This window comes from Mustela nivalis, assembly GCF_964662115.1.
Source record: "Mustela nivalis genome assembly, chromosome: 10".
NCBI classification, from domain to species: Eukaryota; Metazoa; Chordata; class Mammalia; order Carnivora; family Mustelidae; genus Mustela; species Mustela nivalis.
Window position 1 is genome coordinate 34797203 of NC_139029.1, and position 20093 is coordinate 34817295.

Consider the following 20093-nt stretch of genomic DNA (forward strand, 5'->3'; position numbering starts at 1 on the left):
CTAAGGAATATGGACATTATCTAGAGTCACTGAGGGTGCTTTGGGATGCTCACTCTTTGAGACAGCAGCATGTGTAAATATTGATGGGAATGACCTTGTGGGGAAGGAGTATAAAACCAGCCATTCATTGTTTCATGAGTAGGAATGAGTGGGAACTGTGAAGTATCCAGAGTATAAGTAGACAACTCTCCTAAGATGTAGCCTGTGAAAGGGATCAATGAGAAAAGGCTGGAGGGGAATGTAGGTCAACCAAAGGTTTTAAAGAAGAGAAATTCTTGGGGCGCCTGGGTGGCTCAGTGGGTTGAGCCTCTGCCTTCAGCTCAGGTTATGATCTCAGTGTCCTGGGCTCGAGCCCCACATCAGACTCTTTGCTCATAGGGGAGCCTGCTTCCCCATCTCCCTCTGCCTACTTGTGATCTCTATATCTCTGTCAAATAAGTAAAATCTTAAAAAAAAGAAAGAAAGAAATCCTTGAGTATATTTGAATGCTGCTGGAAAGAGGGCAAAAATATTCATTCCTTTATTCTGTCAGTTTTTTCAAAAAGGGAGGAAGGTCACCACAGCAGCAGTGAGACGGACTGGGGTGGAAGAGGGGAAGACTAGCTAGAGGATGACTGCAAGAGTCCAGAAGATGATGGAGAAGTACATTCAGGCCATGGAAGTAAAGATGAGACAGAGCTCAAGGAAGCTACAGTATGCAGCTTTTGGTTTTCTTTCTAAGACAAATGCTTGCCTACCCTGCCAGATTCTCTTCAAAGCCACTCTAATTTTCACCTTTCATTTTCTTCACCTCTTTCCACTTTAACTCTTAAGACCCTCTCTTGGTCCCCTTGCACGCACCTCAAGCCTCTTGATCTCCAAGTCCTTTCATCTGGAAGCTGAGGGGTAGTGTTAGAAACCCTGGATTCCAGATCAGATGAATCCCAAGGAGCTCTGTGTGACCTCTGGCAGGTCTTTGCTGCGGATTCTGTTTCTCCCTCTCAATGAGAGGGTTCAATGGATGATCTGCGACTCCATTAGTTTTTGATGCCTTGCTCTCTCCCCCAACCTCCTTTCCTTGTATTCAGGGCTGTAGCTAGAAGCTTAGGAACCCGAGCTCCAGGCCAGGCCTCAGTGACTCAATATGTGACCTTGAGCAAGTCAAGTCCCTTCTCTAGAAGGCTCTATGTTCCCATTTCTATAATCAGGGCAGGTCTCTTGGAACCGTCTACCTCATTAAGGCTGACACAGGAATCCACCTCAGCGTTTTGAGAACTAGAGCACAGACAACTCGCGGAAGAGCCAGGACTTTGAGGAGACGCTCGTTTCTGGGACTAGCTGTGTGATGTTAGGAAGTCATCCTGCTTCTCTGAGCCCACAGACAGACACATCACCCACAGAGTGCGGACAGTAACCGAGCCTGCTTCGCAAGGCTGTTCTAAGCACTGAAGGCGTGGGGTCCACCAGAAACACGCCGCCCCTACCCGCCCGCCGCCGGCCGGCCGGCCGGGGTCCGCACCTGCGCAGCTGCTGGATCTTGTCTCGGTAGCGGTCGTAGAAGGGGTTGGCTTCGAGCTCGGCTCCAACCCCGCTGCCGTCGGCGCCCCGCGCGGGGCCGCCCGAGCCGCGGCGCACCGGGAACACGCGCAACTGCGCGGGGGACACGAGCCCCAGGCCTAGGGCGCGGGTGCGCACGGCGCACAGCCCCCGGTACAGACCAGCCACCTGCAACACGGCCGGGCCCGTACCACCTGCCGCCGCCACGGCAGCCATGGCCGCCCCCGCCTCCTCCTCCCCCGGCGCGTCGGCCTCAGCCCGCGGCCAGCACGTCTGCTCCATCGCGCTGCCGGTCCGCCGCGCCCCTGCTCCGGCACCGAGGTTCCGCGCGCTCAAGGTTCCGGGCCCCCCGGGGCGGGGAGGCGGGGGCTCGGGGCTCGCGACTCCGCCACCCGCTCGGCGGGCGGCTCGGGGTGCCGCCGCTTGTCTCCTCCCCTCCCCCGCCCCAAGTTTGCCCGGCTCCACGCCCTCCCGCTCGGATCCAGCAGCCTCCGCGCTCCCTCTCCTCCAGAAAGCCGCTCGGATTTGCTGCCTTGCAGATTCTCTTGGCGCTCGCCGGCAGTAGTTGTCTGTTCTTCAGCATCCAAGCTCCTTTCCTCAACTATAATCACAGTAGCAGCTTCTCTTTCCTGGGTGTTTCTTTGTGCAGGACACCATCTGCTTCATATCCTGTGAGACAGGCCTTTTCTGTTTTTTACAGATGCAGAAACTGAGGCTGAGAGTCATTAAGAGACTTGCCAAAGTTCTACCCAAGGACTGAACTCTTTGCAAGATGCCAGCTGCCTCCAAAGCCTTGTCTCCCTCTGCCTCTTGACACCCACCTTGAACTTGAGCCAAACCTCTTCAAAGAGACATCTGTGTCTGTCTCTAACAAGTATTGATTTGGGCTGTTTTTGATTCTTGTAATGCTCTTTTTTTCCCTCTCTGTTGACCCAATACCACCATCTTCTTCATCCCCTTGAACCAAGTGGGAGTTCCTGGGGTCAGACACAGTGACATCAACATCTCTGTATCTCACTTTCTCCCAGGACAGGGCCAGGCCTGGAGCAAGCCCACTACAATGGCATGATCAGTTTGCCTTTTCAGAAGTCCTTCCTGTCTGGGTCTTACCTGGTAGAAACCCCTCATGAATGGTGGACTCCTCCGGGGCAGGAACAGAGCACCTTCGACTTTTCTCAGTCCAGCCTGCACTCATAGAGATTAGCCCTAGGCCCTTGCCTGTGCTAGTAGTAGTGTGGTGGACTCGAGATTAGTAAGTCCTTCGAGTGTGCTGACCTAGACCTGCCTCAGGACCCTTGCACTGGCTGATGATCCCTCTGCTGGGATCTGCATGTGGCGGCCTCATCATTGATGGCTCAGTTCATAGGTTGGCACCTCAAAGGAACTTTTCTTGATCCATGCTGTCCCTTTATATTCTTTATCCCATTACCTCATTTTATTTTCTTCATAGTCGTTATGACATAGTAGTTATGATTAGGTATTTATTTCCTTGATTACTACTAATTCATGGATCTTACATTCTAGAAGGATGAAAGACAAAAAACGAAACAGCTGACCCTTGAACAGCACCAGTTTGAGTCGCAGGGGTCCACTTTTTTTGGTTTTTTGTTTTGTTTTATTTTATTTTACCTTCATCAAAGCAGGCAAAGTACAGATGCTGTACATTAAAAATATACAAATACATTAGTCATAGCACATCAACTCCTACCGGCAAAGAGACTTCAAAGCACTGCTCCTCTCTGAAGCACATAACCATGGCTAAATGTACAAAGATCCATCTGCTGGTTTCACGTAGCCAACGCCAATCAGTAAGACATCTATCAGCGTCCATATGCCCAGGCCGCCAAAGCTGAAGAGCTTGCCGAGGCCTTCCCACCACTGGCCCAGGTAGAAACGGTCGGCTCCAAACCCACCGAGGGTGATGCTCAGAGCCAGAGCAGTAGACCACTTATTACCTCCAGTCCAGTTGCAGTACAGCATCTTTGGAAAAGTACGGTTACCCAGGCAATAAATGTGGTCCCGCACGGTGCAGTTGGCCATGTAACGCTGCCGGGGATAGGACACCGTCATGCAGCTGGTGGAATTGGAACACTTATAATCCGTTTCTGGAAGCTGCCAGCAAAACCTACAAGTCATGTTGATGATGAAGTTCTTTTGGGATTTGAAGTCTTGATCAACACAGGTAACAGAAGGTTTGACTGTGCAGTCAAAGGTGACAGGTTTCCCATAGACACAGGAGAAATTTGTCTTGCATTCTACACAGTCTGCAGGAAGTTTGCTACACAAACCATTACTTGGACACTTCATCACATAAGGTGGGATATCAGTACTTTCTGCTGCCCTGGGAACTACTGTGAAAGTACGTGTTGGGCCCGGATCCTTTATTGACTGAGCCAGCGGCTCAGTCAGTGGATTTTTTACCACACTGTAAATGTGTTTTCTCTTGTGATTTCCTTAACATTTTTCTTTTCTCTAGCTTACTTCATTTGTTAGAATACTTATTTTATTGTAAGAATATGACATATGGGGGCAACTGGGTGGCTCTGTCGGTTGAGCTCCAACTCTTGATTTTGGCTCAGGCCATGATCTCAGGTTCACCCCCTACCCCATGCTCAGCATGCACTCTGAGTCTCTTGCCCTCTGCCTCTCCCCCCGCTTGTGTGCATGGGCTCTCTCAAAATAAATTTTTAAAAAAGAGTACAGTATATTATATAATACACATACAAAATAGGTGTTAATCAACAGCTTGTGTTATTGGTAAGGTTTCTGGTCAAAAGTAGGCTATTAGTTAAGTTTGGGAGAGTCAAAAGTTGCACATGGATTTTCAACTGTGCGGGGATCATAGTTCCTAATCCGCTGGTTCCAGGGTCAATTGTAAGGTTAGGTGATGATATAAGCTATGCAGGAAAACAAAGCAGGTTAAGAGAGAGATAGAGAGAGAGAGAGATAAGGGGATGCTTGAGCAGAATGTGGATGGAAATGAGGGAATCATCTGTCTGGCTATCTGGGAGAAGGGCCTTCCAGACTGAGGACACAGCAAGCGCATAGGCCTTGAGATGCAGGAGCATGCTTGTCATGCTTGTGGGATAGCAAGGAAGTTCTTACATGAAGAGGTATGGGGAGGGGCAGTTAGAGCACTCTGGGCCCTGTAGACCTTGGTTAAGGACTTTGGTTTTTATTCTAATTAAGTTGGAAAGTCACCGTAGGCTTTGAGCAGAGAAGTAACATGCTCTACTTTTATTTTTTTAATTTACTTTTTTAAAGGATCATTCTGGCTTCTGGCAAAATACAGAACATGGAGGGAGGCGGGGGCAAGGATGCAAGCTCTCCCAAAGGTGACCAATTTGTCCTAGTTTACCTGACTTCCCTGGTTTTAGCATCAAAAATCCTATGTCCTGGAAACCTCCTCAGTTCCAGGCAAAGTGGGATGGCTGGTCACCCTATGGGGAGACCAGTACTCCAAGTGGTGGAGGGTGGTGGGTAGAATGCAGTGATAGTGATGGGAAAGGGGTCATGTTCTGGATGCGTGTTGAAGGTAAGACCTAACGATTGTGGAAAGGAGTGAATGTGGCTATGAGGAACTGAAAGGAGTCAAGGTTGACTTACAGGCTTTTGTCCTGAACAACTGGAAGGACAGAGTTGCCATTTACAGACAGGAGAAGGCTGAGATAGGTTTTGGAGGATGGCTGATCGGGAGTTTGGTTTGGGGTGTGTTCCTTTGAGATAACTTAATAGACTTAATCCCCTTAATGGTAGGCCTGTCAGCCAGGCTGTTAGGTGAAGGAGTCCAAAGTCTGGAGGAGCAGTTTGGGCTGGAGATAGAAAGTATGAGTTGTCAGTGCTTGTGTAATATTTAAAGCCATGAGTCTGGAGGTGATCACTGACAGAATGAGTGTAGACAGAGGGTGGAGGATCCAGTCCTGGGGCATGCTGGTATTTAGAAATCAGGGAAAAGAGAGATCAGCAAAGAGACTGAAAAGCAGGAGCCAGTGAGCTAAGAGAGCAGAGCTTAAGTGGAACCTGGAGGGAAATCAGAGCTGAATAGTGCCCTGAGTCCCATGCTGGGGGACTAGAAAGGGAGAAGTAATTAAGTGGTCCCACTAGCTGGGCTAGGCCCAGGGGTGCAACTTCAGGGAGGGGGACTTGGGCTTCATTAAGTTGAAGCTTTCTAACTGAGCTGCCCCAGGAGGCGTGGCAAGTCTCCAACTTGGGTGAGTACGTGCAATGCTGACTGCTGGGTAGGGGACACCTACCTCCAGGGCTCAAGCATCTGACAGGAACTGCCCTTTGAACTGGAGGTGATGGGATTTGGGGAAGCCAACAGAAAAGACTGTGACAGAGTTGGGGGACTGAGCTGGGCCTTGAAGGATAAGTAGGTATTCAGTCTGGGGGAAGTAGGGAGGGACTCCTGGGTGGAGGAGCAGTGCGAGCAGAACTCCAGAGATGTGAAGAAGCCACGTGTCTGGCCTGGTCAGAAGGCAAGGTATGTGAAGGATAGGGAGGATGATGAGGCTGGAAAGAGGTGTAGGGCTGGATGGTGGGGCGTTCCTACAGGGCCTGATGCCCAGGAAACACTTGCTGAAGGAAGATAACTAAACAAAAGAGAGATTGTAAGAGCCAAGGATGGAGGCACTGATCACTTAGTATCCTGGAGCAGGTTTTCTCCTGCAACTTGGTTATAGAAGTCTTGAAGGCAGGGCGCCTGGGTGGCTCAGTTGGTTAAGCATCTGCCTTTGGCTCAGGTCATGATCTCAGGGGCCTTGGATAGAGCCCCACATCAGGCTCCTTGCTCAATGGGGAGGCTGTTTCTCCCTCTACCTGCCACTCCCTGTTTGTGCTCTCAAATAAAATCTTAAAAAAAAAAAAAAAGTCCCGAAGGCAAGGCTACCCAAAGTTGTGTGTGCCCCCTGCCCCATTCTTCCACTGGCGACAGGTAACCATCAACTGTTTCTTGAAGCCCAGAAACATGAATAGACCCCTGAAACACCTGGGGGCTCTTTCCTGGGGGCTTCTCTGTGGACTCATCATAAGAGGTGGAGGGCAGACCGTTCAGTGGGTGGGTCATTCCCCAGCAGTAGAGACACACTAGGCCTATGAGACATCATTGGATAGAGACCCTTGCTTCCATTAACCCAAGACTTCACAAGCCCTGCCCCTAGAATGTTTACTGCTCAGAATCCAGTGACCTCACCTTTAGGGAACAATGGGACTAAGTATTCCAGGGCCTTCTATTGGCAGGGCAGATGGGTAGGTGAGCTCCCTCTCCCCAGAGCTATCAGCTGGGTACCAAGGCTTGACTTTATGGATTCCCAGCAGGAGGACCTGAGCCTCCCTGGTGGTAAATGCCCTTCTAGTCCCTGCCTCTTGCCTTGTGCCCTTAGCAAGGGACAGACACTCAGGGAAGAGCTTTTACATGGATGGGGTGGGGGTAGCCCATATGGAGGAGTGCTAAGCAGATAAGATATACTTTCCTCTAGAAAACTAGGGATTGAGGGCAGAGATTGTTTCTCTACTGAATTGGGGGCGGGGAGGGGTGCGGGGTACAATGAATACCCTAGAGCCATCACAGTTGAATGGGTAAGGGGTATGGTGGAATGGGATGGGACATTGGTGTTCCCCATCACCTCTAGACTTACTTCCTTGATGGGCTTTGCCTTTAGTAAGTCTTCTACATCAGATGGATTGGATGGGTCCAGGGTTGGGAACAGGAGGCTTGACCAAGTCTGGGCCAGTCATGCCCCCTCTAGACCTAGCTTTCTTGATCTGTAAAGGGCTAACAGTGGCCTGAAATCATAGCATTGACTGAATAAGAGAATGATGAGACAAGCCAATGAGGAGGGAAGGGAGGAATGGAGAGAGTGGTTGAGTGGATGGGATAACTGATGACTGGGTTAGGGAGAGGAATAAGAAATAGCTCAGGCTCCAAGTTAGAGTTATCAGCCCACTTGCCTTTTTCTTTCTTGCCTTAGTGTGGGTCTCACTGTACTTCGGCTTCCTGGGGCTGTGTTCTGTCATAACCGGTGGCTGCATTCTCCTTCTGCACTGGAGGAAGAACTTGCGGCGGGAAGAGCGCGCCCAGGAGTGGGTGGAGGTGATGAGAGCTGCCACATTCACCTACAGCCCACTGTTGTACTGGATCAACAAGCGTCGACATTATGGCATGAACACAGCCATTAACACAGGCCCTCCCCCTACTGTCACCAAGACTGAGACTGAGGTCCAAAATGCAGATCCTCTGTGGGAGCTGGACATCCCTGAGAGCAGGAGCTCTGCTGCCCAAGACAGCAGCCCCAAGGTGGAGGTCCCCACCCTGCTACAACCTCCGCTGCAGCCCCTACCTTCCCCCATGCTGCCGTCCCACACCAGTGACCCCGTTCCAATTCCCGTCTTTCAGGAGGTACCCTTTGCTCCTTCCCTGTGCAACCTGCCCCCAATGCTGAACCACTCAGTCTCCTACCCTTTGGACACCTGTCCTGAGAGGAATGTCCACTTCCATTCCCTCCCCACTATGGCCCATGGAGACCACTGCTTCAGTACCAAGCCTCTCGCTTCAGAATTATAGCCACCTCTCCAGGGTGGGAGCTGGAGGGACCGGGGGCGGGGCAGGAAAATACAGCTAATCCCAGGGAGGTGGTATTGACACAGGCCAGAGCCCATCTGGATGTCACATTATGAAAGACTGAAAAAAGCCCAAGGCTCCCTTGTGTCTCATTTGTCGTTAGGAAGGCAATGTCCTTTCCCTGTTTGATGGGGGCACTTTGCAAAACAGCTGAAGGTCGTAAATGGAAACTGGAGGGTTGGCTGTGGGGAGAGACACCAAATCAGTACACATGAGTTCACCATTCCTCTGTTCAGTATTTAAGACCAAAAACGTATGCCAGACTGTGGGCCAGGTATCCAGTGGTACTGCTGTTCTGTGGGACATTAAGCGCAGCTGCCACAAGAGTGAGAGCTGCTGGGGGTGCATGAGCGATAGCAATTCACAGTGGCCGTGTCACATGTAAAACAAGTCACTGTGACATCCAGGAGCCATGCTGCATTGCTGGCTGAATCACATTCTTTTTTTTTTCTTTTAAGGATTTTATTTATTTGAAAGAGAATAAGTGAGAGAGAGCATGAGAGAGGAGAAGGTCAGAGGGAGAAGCAGACTCCCCAAGGAGCTGGGAGCCCGATGTGGGACTCGATCCTGGAACTCCGGGATCATGACCTGAGCCAAAGGCAGTCGCTCAACCAACTGAGCCACCCAGGTGCCCTGAATCACATTCTTTAATATTGATGATGCACTGAGTTCTTTTACGGTTGTCTCCACATTTTGTCTAATACAAGAAAACTGCCAAATGGACCTCACAATCCTCCACTTATAAAAAAGACAGTTTCCAAGGGCATCCTGTTTTCATGTTGCAGAGTTAGGTCTCAAATTCACATCTGCCTGGCATCAAGTTCTTGGTCTTCTCAGCATACACTGTAGTGTCCCTTCCCTGATGAAAAGTCCTGTTAGAAAACACGTGGCAAATGATTGTTTGTGTGTGTGCACATGCACATCTGCAGGGCATAATTAACTTGGTCCATGAATTGGCTTAGGGGGAGGGCTGGTTATTGAACCCTTTAAAATTACACACAAAATGTATTTTTAAAAATCTTTCTCAAAGGGATCCATGGACTTTCCGAAAGTTAACATCCACACTATATGGAGATATTTTTGTGCATTTTGGAAACAATCCTAAAAGGAGAGACAAAGAGAATACTGGTTATTTGATCCCACTTTAAAGATAAGCAAGCCCATGGGCACCTGGGTGGCTCAATTCGTTGTTTCCTTTCAGCTCAGGTCATTATCCCAGGGTCCTGGGCTCAAGACCCCTCATCAGGCTCCCTGCTCAGTGGGAAGCCGCCTCCTTCCTCTCCCTCTGCTGCTCCCCCTACTTGTGCTCTCTCTCTCTCTCTCAAATATTAAATAAAACCTTAAAAAAAAAAAAAAGCCAAACTCCATCCCCAGGAGATAAATTTTCCCCTTCACTTTGGGAATGAGGAAGTCATCTGACCATATTTGTAAATGAGTTAAACTTTATGTTGTCTTCCTTGAAGGGAAAGGCCACCCTGACCTGGTATGTTTGCTTATATTTGTATGATCCTAGAACACCAGCAAACTTGTAGAGTTAATTTTTCTTATTTTTTCTGTGTGTGAAAAAGTCCCAGCCCCTATATGACCATTCTCTTGGAATGGGTTTCACAGACCCGCCCCCACCCTGTATAAAAAGGCAACAGAACATTCCTTGTCAACACGCCCTTCTACTGAATCTTAAACAACAAAAACACCTCCAAGAAGCAAACAAAACAAAACACAAAACAAAAAACCAACAAACCCTCAACCAGCCAACCAAACCAAAAAAAATTCCCCAAACACAAAACACCAGTGAAGACCCAAGTGGAGCTTGACTGATAGAGACAGAGGAAGGGACTCCCTCCCCACTTAATCCACCCGCTCCAACCCTGAAGATGCCCAACCAGCAGCCTTCTCTTCTTCAGGCTAGATGCTGCAGTTTTTTTTTTTTTTAAGATTTTATTTGCCAGAGAAAGAGGGAGGAAGCAGCATAGGGGAAGCAGGCTTGCTGCTGAGCAAGAAGCCTGATGTGGGACTTGATCCCAGGACCCTGGAATCATGATCTGATTTGAAGGCAGAGGCTTAACCAACTCAGCCACCCAGGCGCCCCAAGATGCTGCAGTTTTTAAGGCAGATTATTCACCATCTGTTAGTGCTTGCTTTAAAAAGGAGAGTCTATAAAAATAGGGATCAAAGTAGATTCTTGTTTTCTTAGTAATTGAAGGTATGGCGGGGGAGGGGGGAACCATTAGTCACAGACACAGTGGGAGAAAAAGGAAATGTTTTATTTAGATAAATTAGCTGTATTACTGATATGAAATAAGCAAAGCTCAAGTCACAGACACCTTGAATTCACTCTCCACAAAGAACCAAAATTGCTCAGACATTACCAAAATAGCTCCGCTAAAGCAAAGTAGATTTACATTTCTTAATATGAGAAAACAACAAGGTAGGTTAGGTTCATATAACAAACAATACACACTCTATAAAGTCTCAGGAATACCCAAATGTGTTCTGGTTTGGGTACGAAAGAAGGGACCACATCTAGCTGGTGTTGGTAAGTAAGCCAATGAGGTGTGTAGCAAACAAAAGCTGTCACTAAAAACAACTCAACAGCAGCCCATTATGAGTATGAGCCCATCACAGTCAAAGTCTTCAACTGTGACCGGCAAGACCAGCAGTGGCAGGTGGGAGCATTGGAGTTCCATCCAGCAAAGCAACTTAAAATGAGGAAATGGCCGCAGGTGTAGGGTGTCCTGTCCTCAGTGCCAGGTCCCTCTCTGCCCTTAAGAGGATGCTACCTTTCCCCCTAAGTCAGGTTCTCTACTCATTTGACTCTTCTCTTCCTAGAAGACCTTTTTGGTCCTCTGATTTCTAAGGAGGCTCTCGAAGTAAACATTATCCCAGAGAGTACAGGCAAAAAAAAAAAAAAAAAAGAAGGACCGAGAAGCCATGCTTTGGGTCACTTAGGAAAGCAGTAGGAGGAGCTGCCAGGATGAAAAGGTAAAAGTATTTAAAACAAACACCAAAACCCAATCTTCCTCTCAGAGCTGAGACATGAGGCAAAGAGGCTTGAGTACAGTTCAAAAGTTACAGGTTAGGGAAGTTAAGACAACTTCCAAAGAAAACTCCCAAATTGTCACTGAAGAATAGGTTCGTCAAACTCTTTAAGCCAATGAGTCTCCTCAACCTGGAACAAGAGTTCCAGATGCCCTTGTTCTGCCTGGAAGCTAGGGCAGTGGCACGGCAAGGATATTCACAGTCTTGAGAGTGTGGCCGGAACACCTCTGCCAAAGGCGACAGAAGTCCAGCGGGCTTCAGGACCATGCGAGCCAGATGAGCTCGAGGTGGGGCGAACAGCTGAGAAACTGAAAAACAAAACTGAATTCCAGGTGGAGCTATCTGATACAAAAGAAAAGTACAGACCACAAAGAGTTAAGGGGTCCTCAGAGTATCTGCCTATGAATAAGAATTTGAAACTAAAATGGACAAGCTACATTACCCTCAAGTATATTTCATATAAATCAGTTCTCAAAAAAATACCTTCCAGGTACAGACATACTATTTATGGTACAGTATATACAAATATAGGAGTATAATTCAATTTATTGCTAGAATTTTATTTGGTTGTTATAAAATCTGTAAGGGTATATATATTTAAAAGGGGAGGGGGTGTTCATGGAAGGCAGCCAGAAGAAAAAGAGTTGTCTTCAAGTTACCTAAAGTGCCAGGCTAATTTTATTTTAACCTTTCTAAGAAAGAGAGAGAGCTCACTAGGCAAAAAAAAAAAAAAAAAAAAAAAAAGGTTTTTTTTTTTAATAGAAACACAAGCCATAGTGAGGTAAGCAGACACATTCATGGGAAAATACTTCATCTTGCTTTAACTAAATGTTCATCCTTTCAGGAAAAAAAAAAAAATCAAAGTTAGTCAACACTAAACTGAACACCACATAAAGAAAAAACCAGCCCTTAAATGTTTAAAGGTGCTCAATGGCATCCCTGGGTAACAGGGCAACTTGGATGAAGTTAAAATGGAAACGAGCTCTACTAAAGAAGTCTGTGCTATGAAAACTCTAGTTTCTCCCTGACTTGGTCTACAGAACAGTTAAGTTCCACAAAGTTCTTCCTTTTGTGTTGCCCAAGGCCTGTTTCTAAGAACAGCACACACACACACACACACACACACACACACACAGGTGACATGGAGATGTGGTTCCTTCCAGTCTGGGGACCTTTTGTACCAGACCCATGGAAGTATTTAAAGGGAAGAGTATTGCACATGCTTGTTATGAGATTTGAAAAAAACTTGCTACCATCATGTGATGCCCCCTGCTTGATACTGTTCGGCATCCTCTGGACAGAATGCCTCTAGCTCCTTGAGCTGACAACTGTAAGGGAACCTGACCTGATTTCATGTGCTGCATTTCACAGCAGAGCATAGAAGAACACTTCTATGTTCTATGTTCTGTGAGCATTTTACAGAAGAGCATACAAAGTTCTTCTTGGTAAGCCTCCAGGTGAAATGTCAAGGGGTTTCCAGGGTTACAATGAGGGGCAAAGCTATCCCCTAAAGCCCCTCCTGGGTAGCCAGGTGGAGACAGTGAGCAGAGGAGCACAGACCTGCTGTTCAGAATGGAGGCTGGGCCAGAGGTGGCAGCCAGCTACAGCTGAGAGAGGGTTGAGTGGGTGGGTGGGGGAAGACAATGTAGCTCACTCAGTGGGGAAAATGCAGCTCCCCACTGCAGAACTGTTTATGCTCATAAACTCTGAAAAAGGATTAAAAGTGAGAAAACCCCCCAACAAGACTTGTCTGGTTCACAGGTTGGGATCAGCTGAGGATACAGCAACAAAGAGCCAGACTCTTACTTTCCTGAGCCTAGAGGCAGCACAGTCCTGACAGGGTCACCTCCCCAAATCTGGTCCTCCAGCTTCCAGGCCAAACCCCACAGCAGCACCTGAAGGAGGTACCTTAAGGAGACATGGACATAGTTTTACTGTTACCACATTAGTGATTTTTAATAACAAGTCATTTGTTCACAGCCTGTTTCAAGCCATTCTTCTGACGTCCCACAAAATATGCACAATTCTTTCTTTCATTTTAAATATTAAAAGGTCTAGCTTTTAAAAGAAAGACATTTTCTGAGTCTGTATAAAGTGCAGCTAATTTAAGGCAAATTTATGTGAAATATAAAAGGTGGCTTAGTCTCTCTATATACACATTTTCCAGTTTTAAAAGAGAAGGTCTCCTTCCCCTAAAAAAAAAAAAAAAAATTTAAAAAGGAAAGAGAAAAGAAGAAGAGGGCCTGACTTTTTTTTCCTGGCAATTTTGAAATCAAGATCTCATTGGCTTTAGGAAATCATAGATTTCTGAATATCATATAGGTAAAATGGCCTTTTTTAAAAAAATAACTTTTCTTTATAGCTTTTTAAACAAGTTAAAAGGTGGCAATGTGTCTGCTACAGTAGTCTGGAGGATCGACGGGTAAGTAAAAGGGTTGTTTGCGTTAGGTGAGTAGATGTTAGGTAGTCCTGGGTATATATACCCATTTCTAAAATATGCCTGATGAGGCTAGACACCTAAAGCTACCCTTAGCTCCAGGAAAGAGTATCTTCCATCGTCATCAGAATCAAATGCTCTCAAAGTCTCAAGTTCTGGTACAGCAGAACCTAAGGAGTTCCTGATTTCCTGGTAGGTCAGCTTCCCATCCATGTCCTGGCCAGTCTTGTGGAATAAATCCTGAAGATCTGTTAAAAAGGAATTACAAAAAAATGTTTATGTCTATACATATAGCTGAATTTACTCAATAGTTTTAAAAGTAGTCTCAGTTGAATGCAAAGCACTAAAAGCTATTTTGCGGACTTTGTTTCCAAAAGATAAGTCTTACTATCTCACTGAATCAGATGAATTCTTGACCCTTTAAGAATGAGACGAACAGGGACACCTGGGTGGCTTAGTCAGTTAAGTGTCTGCCTTCGACTCAGGTCCCTGGGATGGAGCCCCACATCAGGCTCCTTGCTCAGTGGGGAGCCTGCTTCTTCCTCTGCCTGTTCTGCCTGCTGCTCTCCATGCTTCAGCACTCTCTCTGACAAATAAGTAAATAAAACCCTTTAAAAAAGAACAAGAGGAACACTGGAACTATCCTTCCAAAATAGAAGCAGTGATAGATAATCACAGAGAGAAATGAATGGGCTGGCATTCTCTCTGTCCACAGCTTTCCTTTTAGATTTGCCAGATTCTATTCTTCTGTTGAATGGGTAAAAAGGACTAGAGAAGCCTTAAAAGCTAATGATAGGAGCTGAGCCTATAAAACAAACTATGGCATACTGTTAGTCAAAACAGGGTTATCATATGACCCAGCAATTCCATTCCTAAGTATATACACAAAAGAAATGAAAACATATCCCATATCAACACTTGTACATGAATGTTCATAGCTGCATTATTCCTACTACCCAAAAAGTAGAAACAATCCACATGTCCATCAACCAATGAATGGATAAAATGTAGTATATCCATACGATGGAATATTATTTGGTCATATAATGGAATGAAACACTGCTACAGGCCACAACATGGGTGGAACTTGAAAACATTATGCTAAGGGAAAGAAGCATGTTGAAAGAAGCATGGATATGAGGCTAGGGATCATATGATACTAATTATATGAAATACCCAGAACAGGCAAACCCAAATTTTGGCTGAAGGATTAGTGGTTGCCAGGGGCTAGTGGGTGGAAGAGTAGGGAATGACGATTTAATGTTTAATGTGTATAGGATTTCTTTCTAGGATGATAAAAAATGTTCTGGAATTAGATGGTGGTGATGGTTGTACAACATGTGAATATACAAAAACTGTGAATTATTTAAAAGGGTGATTACTATGGTATGTGAATTCTATCTCAATTAAAAAGAAAAGGCAGAGGACTACAGATTTCTTCAAAGTGATACATACAGTATATATACAGCATCAGGCACCTGTGTGCTCTTTCTCTCTCTCCCAGATGAGAGAGAGTAGTATCACCCGTTGATCTGTAGCTTCTTTCAGATTTCGAAGATATTATTTGAGCCAACAAACAAGACTGGACAGTTTCTATCAACAGTCTCTTCTGGTATTTTCTCCAAGGCCTCATAATAAACACTCAGGAAGGCTGATTACTTACATAATATTTTAAAAGGACTTGATTATGTCCCCACAGAATGACTTAATAGATTTAGTCTCTAATACTAGAAGATAGTCATGAGGCTTCAGTTTCTTTAGAATTCTTCCCTAAACCCTTCTCCCTCTTTTCATTTAGTTAACCCCACACCTAGATTCTATAGGCCTCCTGCTGTTTGGTACTTAGGAAGAATGGAAATGGCCTGGGGGATGAGGTTGTGAGCTTTTGAAGAAGGTCCAGCTTTCATTCCTGAGACAGATCAGAGAAACGGCAGGAAAATCTCAAAAGCTCCGAAAGCCAGAAGTAGCAGGTGGGACTGCCTGCCACCAAGTGGCTAGCTGGAAAATGTTTTTTGTGTATATGGGGCATGAGCTTATAAAATTGGTAGTAGTAGTCAAATAAAAATCTTATTGCTGCTTTGGGTCATTTCAAAAGTATAGTCATCCAAAGTACATAATGCCTATGTCAGAGATTGAAGTACAAGTGTTAAGATGGCTATTTCTTAATCTGCTCTAACAGTCTCTCTTCCATTCATTCTCATCAATTCTTGATGTAATAAACAGCAAGTGGGAGAAGATACTTGTATTGAAAAATAAACAATTTAACACTCTCCTGTCTCCCCAGAAAATATAGAGAAAGAAAAAAAAACTGGGGGTAAGGGGAAAAAGTAATTGCATTTATATGGCAATATAAATTAAAGTCTTCTATGCTTTGAGCATTAATTATAGACTGTAGATAATTCATTCACTTAACAAATACGTGTACCAGGCACTATGCTAGAGGCTGGGAGTAAAATTAATTTTCTATCTTCCCAGGAAATTACAACAGAGTGACATGTGCTAAACAGGGGTAAATATAAAATATTCTAAGAGGTCATACACAGGAAGCACCTAATCCACTCCTAGGAGGTAAGATAATGTTTCCTGGTGGAACAACACCTAAGTTAAGGTGGAGAGCCCAGCAAAGGTAGGAGGGTGGGAATGGGTGATTTTATAGGCAGTTGGTGAATGCAAGATCAGGAGACTCAGCAGCACAATGAAGGACAGCATATATGCTGCTGGAGGCAAGGTAAACTCGTTTACTGAGAATCATCTCCTTCCTACTAATATTTATCTTTCTGATTTTCAGCCAAAGGACCCTCATTTTTGGAAGGCCTTAGCAAATAGGGTCAACTTCCACTTCACTAATCTCACAGTGTTGTGGTTGCTTGTTTGCCTTCTCCACTAAACTCACATCCTTGAGGAAAGTGAGATCGTATCTTAAACTGTATCCTCAGTGCTTATCATGGGTCTAATTAGGCACTCACTGAAAAAATGAACGCTCTTTAATGCACCAGTTAAGAGTGCAAACTTCGGTGTCAGACTGTCTCCGTGTAAATTCTGCCTCAGTCCACTGTGTGCTCTGTGGACTTAGACAGTCTTCCTATCGAGAAAAGTGGGTATAACACATGAATACTTATGTTCCCAGGGCTGTTAATGGGATTGTATGATGTGATGCACAGTATATCAAATATCTGGTTCACAGGAAGTACTCAGTCAAGGTCAGATAGGATTCTTTTTCTTATAAGATAAAAAAAATTACAAAGTTTTAGTTTTGAACATTATCCCTATTACTCCATGGTATAAAAATTTACCTTCAATGCTAGAAATTCCTGGTAGGGCAATAGGTCTTAGCTGCGCAGCTTTCCCAGTTTGACCTCCAAGAGACTGTGGAAATTTTGGCGATGCTGACGGCTTTGATGTGAAACTCTGTACTTGCTCTGTAACAAACACATACCACTCTAGTATCATCAAATCTGACACTATATTAAATGAGTTCTGAAGGTTACTTTTTAGGGCAATTGCGTATGTACTTAATTTAAGAGAAATAGTTGAGAATTAAGTAGCACAGTGACTACATGAAGCTCAAGGCATGAACTGAGATATGTTGTGTGGACAAGTGAAGATCAATCAGTATCATATAACATTAGGTTTAAGCTGTAGGAAGCCCATGGGAAACTCTTACAGTACAAGTTAGCATTTATAGGTTTACATGCTAAGAGTTCAAGCTGCAAGTGAGAACAGCACTGGATATTTAATATCCCAGGAGCCACACCATAAGCCTGATCTGGGGTATGTGCCACCAGATCAGCTGGTGTGGAAAGAGGGCTTTCATACGATTATGCAGTGTGATATTAGGACAAGGGCTCCCATTGTAGTGTCCCCCATCCAAAAGAGAGTAAGAGAGGTTGAATGCTTTCCCCCAAATGAAAAAGTATTTGCGGGGAGTGAGGGTCAAGGCCAACCCAGTCCAGTTATATCCTTGGGGTTAATATTGATTAGGTATGTCCCTACCTAGAGCCAAGGGCCTTTCCAACTATGATCCTATCATTATTTGTTAATGGTTTTTCAGAAGGACTAATATTCATTTTTAAGTAAATTTTATGCACTTAGAGTAATGAAAAGACTCCGTAAACAACATTTAGGCCTGGTTTAATATACGCTATGACAGTTACATTTTTGCCTATAATTGGATGCAGGCAGCATGGAGAAGTCTATTTCAAGCTAAACATTACCCATTCTTTCCTTAATAGACTGGAATACAAATCATGTACAAAATGGGCTTTTTCTAAATGAAACCAAAGTGTATCAGCTTCATGTCGATGCACTCAGACATCATTCCCTCAGTTTGATCGGTCCTGCTAGAACACCTTTCCCCACTCCCTGTGTGGGAGGCAAGCTGCCCAAGCCTGCGTGAAATATTCAGGAGCCAGCCCCGAGTATCTCACCTTTGTCAGCAGTGTCTGAAGGCCTGTTGCTCTCAGGTTTGTTTGTGAGAGCACTGATCAGCTGCAGTTTCTCTCTTAGCTTGGATACTTGAGAATCTGAACTATCTTCTTTCTGCCCAAAACAAAGATCACAAAAGGCTTAAGGTGGAAATAAGATCTTATCTGATTCTTCATTATATTCCCAGAGCCTATTTAGCATGTAGTGCTTGACTTCCAGTATGTTCCCTACTAAAAGTAACGAAAGAATGAATCAACAAATATTAGAGATACCTTTGGTACTCAGAACTGATAAGGGCCTAGCAGGATTTGAGGCTAGACCATTAAGGGGAACATTATGCGACAGATGGCCTGATTCACTGTGAACATTTGGCTGATGGGGGAAGGCATGCATGTGTCAGCAGTAAAGGAAATGTACCCTTGCTCAGGTGGTCATGCAACACCCATTTCCTAAATGAGTAGATATTATTTTCTAGGAACTATTTCACACTAAATAATTTTCCTGATATCTTACTTCACCTTGTGACTAGACAAATTTAGGGACAGCATTACACTCTTATCACCTTAAGAAAAAAATAAAACAACCAATCCTGGCTTTTCCTTCTCTCCCCCGACGGTGAGGATTCAACTGGTGGCAGGAACTGCAAAATTTCTAATTCATTGACTTACTTATATCTTTTTAAAAAGTTTCTTCTCTATGCCCTTTCACATTCCCAGGATGATCCACCAAGTGGCATATAAAAAATACATTTAATTGTTAAAAAAAAAAAAAAAAAGAGAAGTCTGGTTTTATGAGGCTTAGGCTTTTTAAACTGCTCAGTCTAGTGTGAAACATCCTGATATTATATTCAATTAGACTTATTACATGTTTCTTTTATTTAATTATTTCTCTGATCTTTATTTCTACTCTCATAATTACTATATAGAATACCATTCTTGGTTTATTAAGGAGCTAATATATGGACACAGGTGACTAAAGCTAGGTACTAAATACTTGAATTACAAAGAAATTAGAGAGGAATTACATCCAGTTAGGATGCCTAGATGCGGGATGCTTAGGACAAAGGGACCAACACACTGGGATGACAGTTTAAAACACAAAGGGTCTGAAAACAAAACCAGGAACTTTAGGTAAAAAATGTATAATATGATTCTGAGGTTTACTATTAAAATCTGGACTGTTGCTGATATCATTATGAATCTCCAGCAATAACCACCTGTTACTTTTTGTGCTCAACATTTACATATGGATCTTTGGTTTTTCTTGTCATTCCCCAGGTGGATTATTTTTATTTTTGTGCAGAAGCAGTTAGAAAATTCAACAAAAGCTTAGCTCACAAAGCATTAAAATCTTAATATATCTTGGGGTGCCTGGGTGGCTCGGTGCATTAAAGCCTCTGCCTTCGGCTCAGGTCATGATCTCAGGTTCCTGGGATCTAGCCCCGCATCCGGCTCTCTGCTCAGTGGGGAACCTGCTTCCTCCTCTCTCTCTGCCTGCCTCTCTGCCTACCTGTGATCTCTGTCTGTCAAATGAATGGGTGAAATCTTAAAACAAACAAACAAAAAAACTTAATATATCTAGACTATATGAAATAGTTAAGGAAGAACAAATATAGATGGAAAGTATTACATTGAAAACTGCCTGTACTATGGTTCATTTCCAAGTGCATTTCCTCTGAACCTCATATCCTTGAGCTCCTCACATACAACGGGCATCTCAGATGGTATTTTAGTCACTCAGCCACAATCTTCCTGGCTTTCACTTTATCCTAGTCCATATCTTATAATATTAACACTCTAATCACAGAGAATGTTGCAAATAAACTTTCTTTCTTGGGATATCAAAGCATATCACAGATTGCCTTACCTTGACAATATATCAGGGAAGAACTTAAAAAAAAAACAGGGGAAGGGACAAGGTGAAAGCAACAGGCTGGGGCTTAAATGGACTATGTATGTACTGAGTCGGCAAACTAAAAATAAATGCTGATTAGACACCAGTTTTTGATGATCTGCACCTCTATTCTTTGTCATGAGT

At 44.7% G+C, this 20093-nt stretch overlaps 3 protein-coding genes and 1 pseudogene across 9 annotated transcripts in view; 1 reads left to right on the plus strand and 3 right to left on the minus strand.

Moving 5' to 3' along the window:
- Positions 1-1935, minus strand: part of ATPAF1 (ATP synthase mitochondrial F1 complex assembly factor 1) — a 30843-nt gene extending 28908 nt beyond the window's left edge. For 2 of the 4 annotated variants that reach the window (XR_014299748.1, XM_082687398.1), the window contains exon 1: positions 1499-1916. Coding sequence is in view for 3 of the 4 variants with exons in the window: in XM_082687398.1 (XP_082543524.1) it covers positions 1499-1818 (320 nt within the window). In the remaining variant the exon portion in view is untranslated. Of the gene's footprint in view, positions 1-1498 lie in introns of all 4 variants that reach the window. The other 2 variants (XM_082687399.1, XM_082687400.1) reach the window with 2 other exon arrangements.
- A 1193-nt stretch (positions 1936-3128) lies between these two features.
- LOC309843207 (TM2 domain-containing protein 3 pseudogene) lies at positions 3129-3952 on the minus strand (annotated as a pseudogene). The gene has a single exon. The product of its transcript is annotated as a TM2 domain-containing protein 3 pseudogene (transcript).
- Positions 3953-6761: 2809 nt separating this feature from the next.
- TEX38 (testis expressed 38) lies at positions 6762-8224 on the plus strand. Of its 2 annotated transcripts, none has more exons than XM_082688829.1 (2): positions 6762-6783; positions 7506-8224. In XM_082688829.1, exons 1-2 carry the CDS (start codon positions 6780-6782, stop codon positions 8096-8098), a joined length of 597 nt encoding a protein of 198 aa, XP_082544955.1. In that variant the 5' UTR covers positions 6762-6779; the 3' UTR covers positions 8099-8224. The 2 variants fall into 2 exon arrangements, with proteins under 2 accessions (XP_082544955.1, XP_082544954.1); XM_082688828.1 differs by lacking the exon at positions 6762-6783 and adding an exon at positions 6790-6874.
- A 2174-nt stretch (positions 8225-10398) lies between these two features.
- Positions 10399-20093, minus strand: part of EFCAB14 (EF-hand calcium binding domain 14) — a 37608-nt gene continuing 27913 nt past the window's right edge. For both annotated transcript variants that reach the window (XM_082687914.1, XM_082687913.1), the window contains 3 exons: positions 18059-18170; positions 16925-17050; positions 10399-13879 (listed from right to left, as the gene is read on the minus strand). In XM_082687914.1, coding sequence (XP_082544040.1) covers positions 13704-13879; positions 16925-17050; positions 18059-18170 — 414 coding nt within the window. In that variant the 3' untranslated portion in view covers positions 10399-13703. The remainder of the gene's footprint in view (positions 13880-16924; positions 17051-18058; positions 18171-20093) is intronic.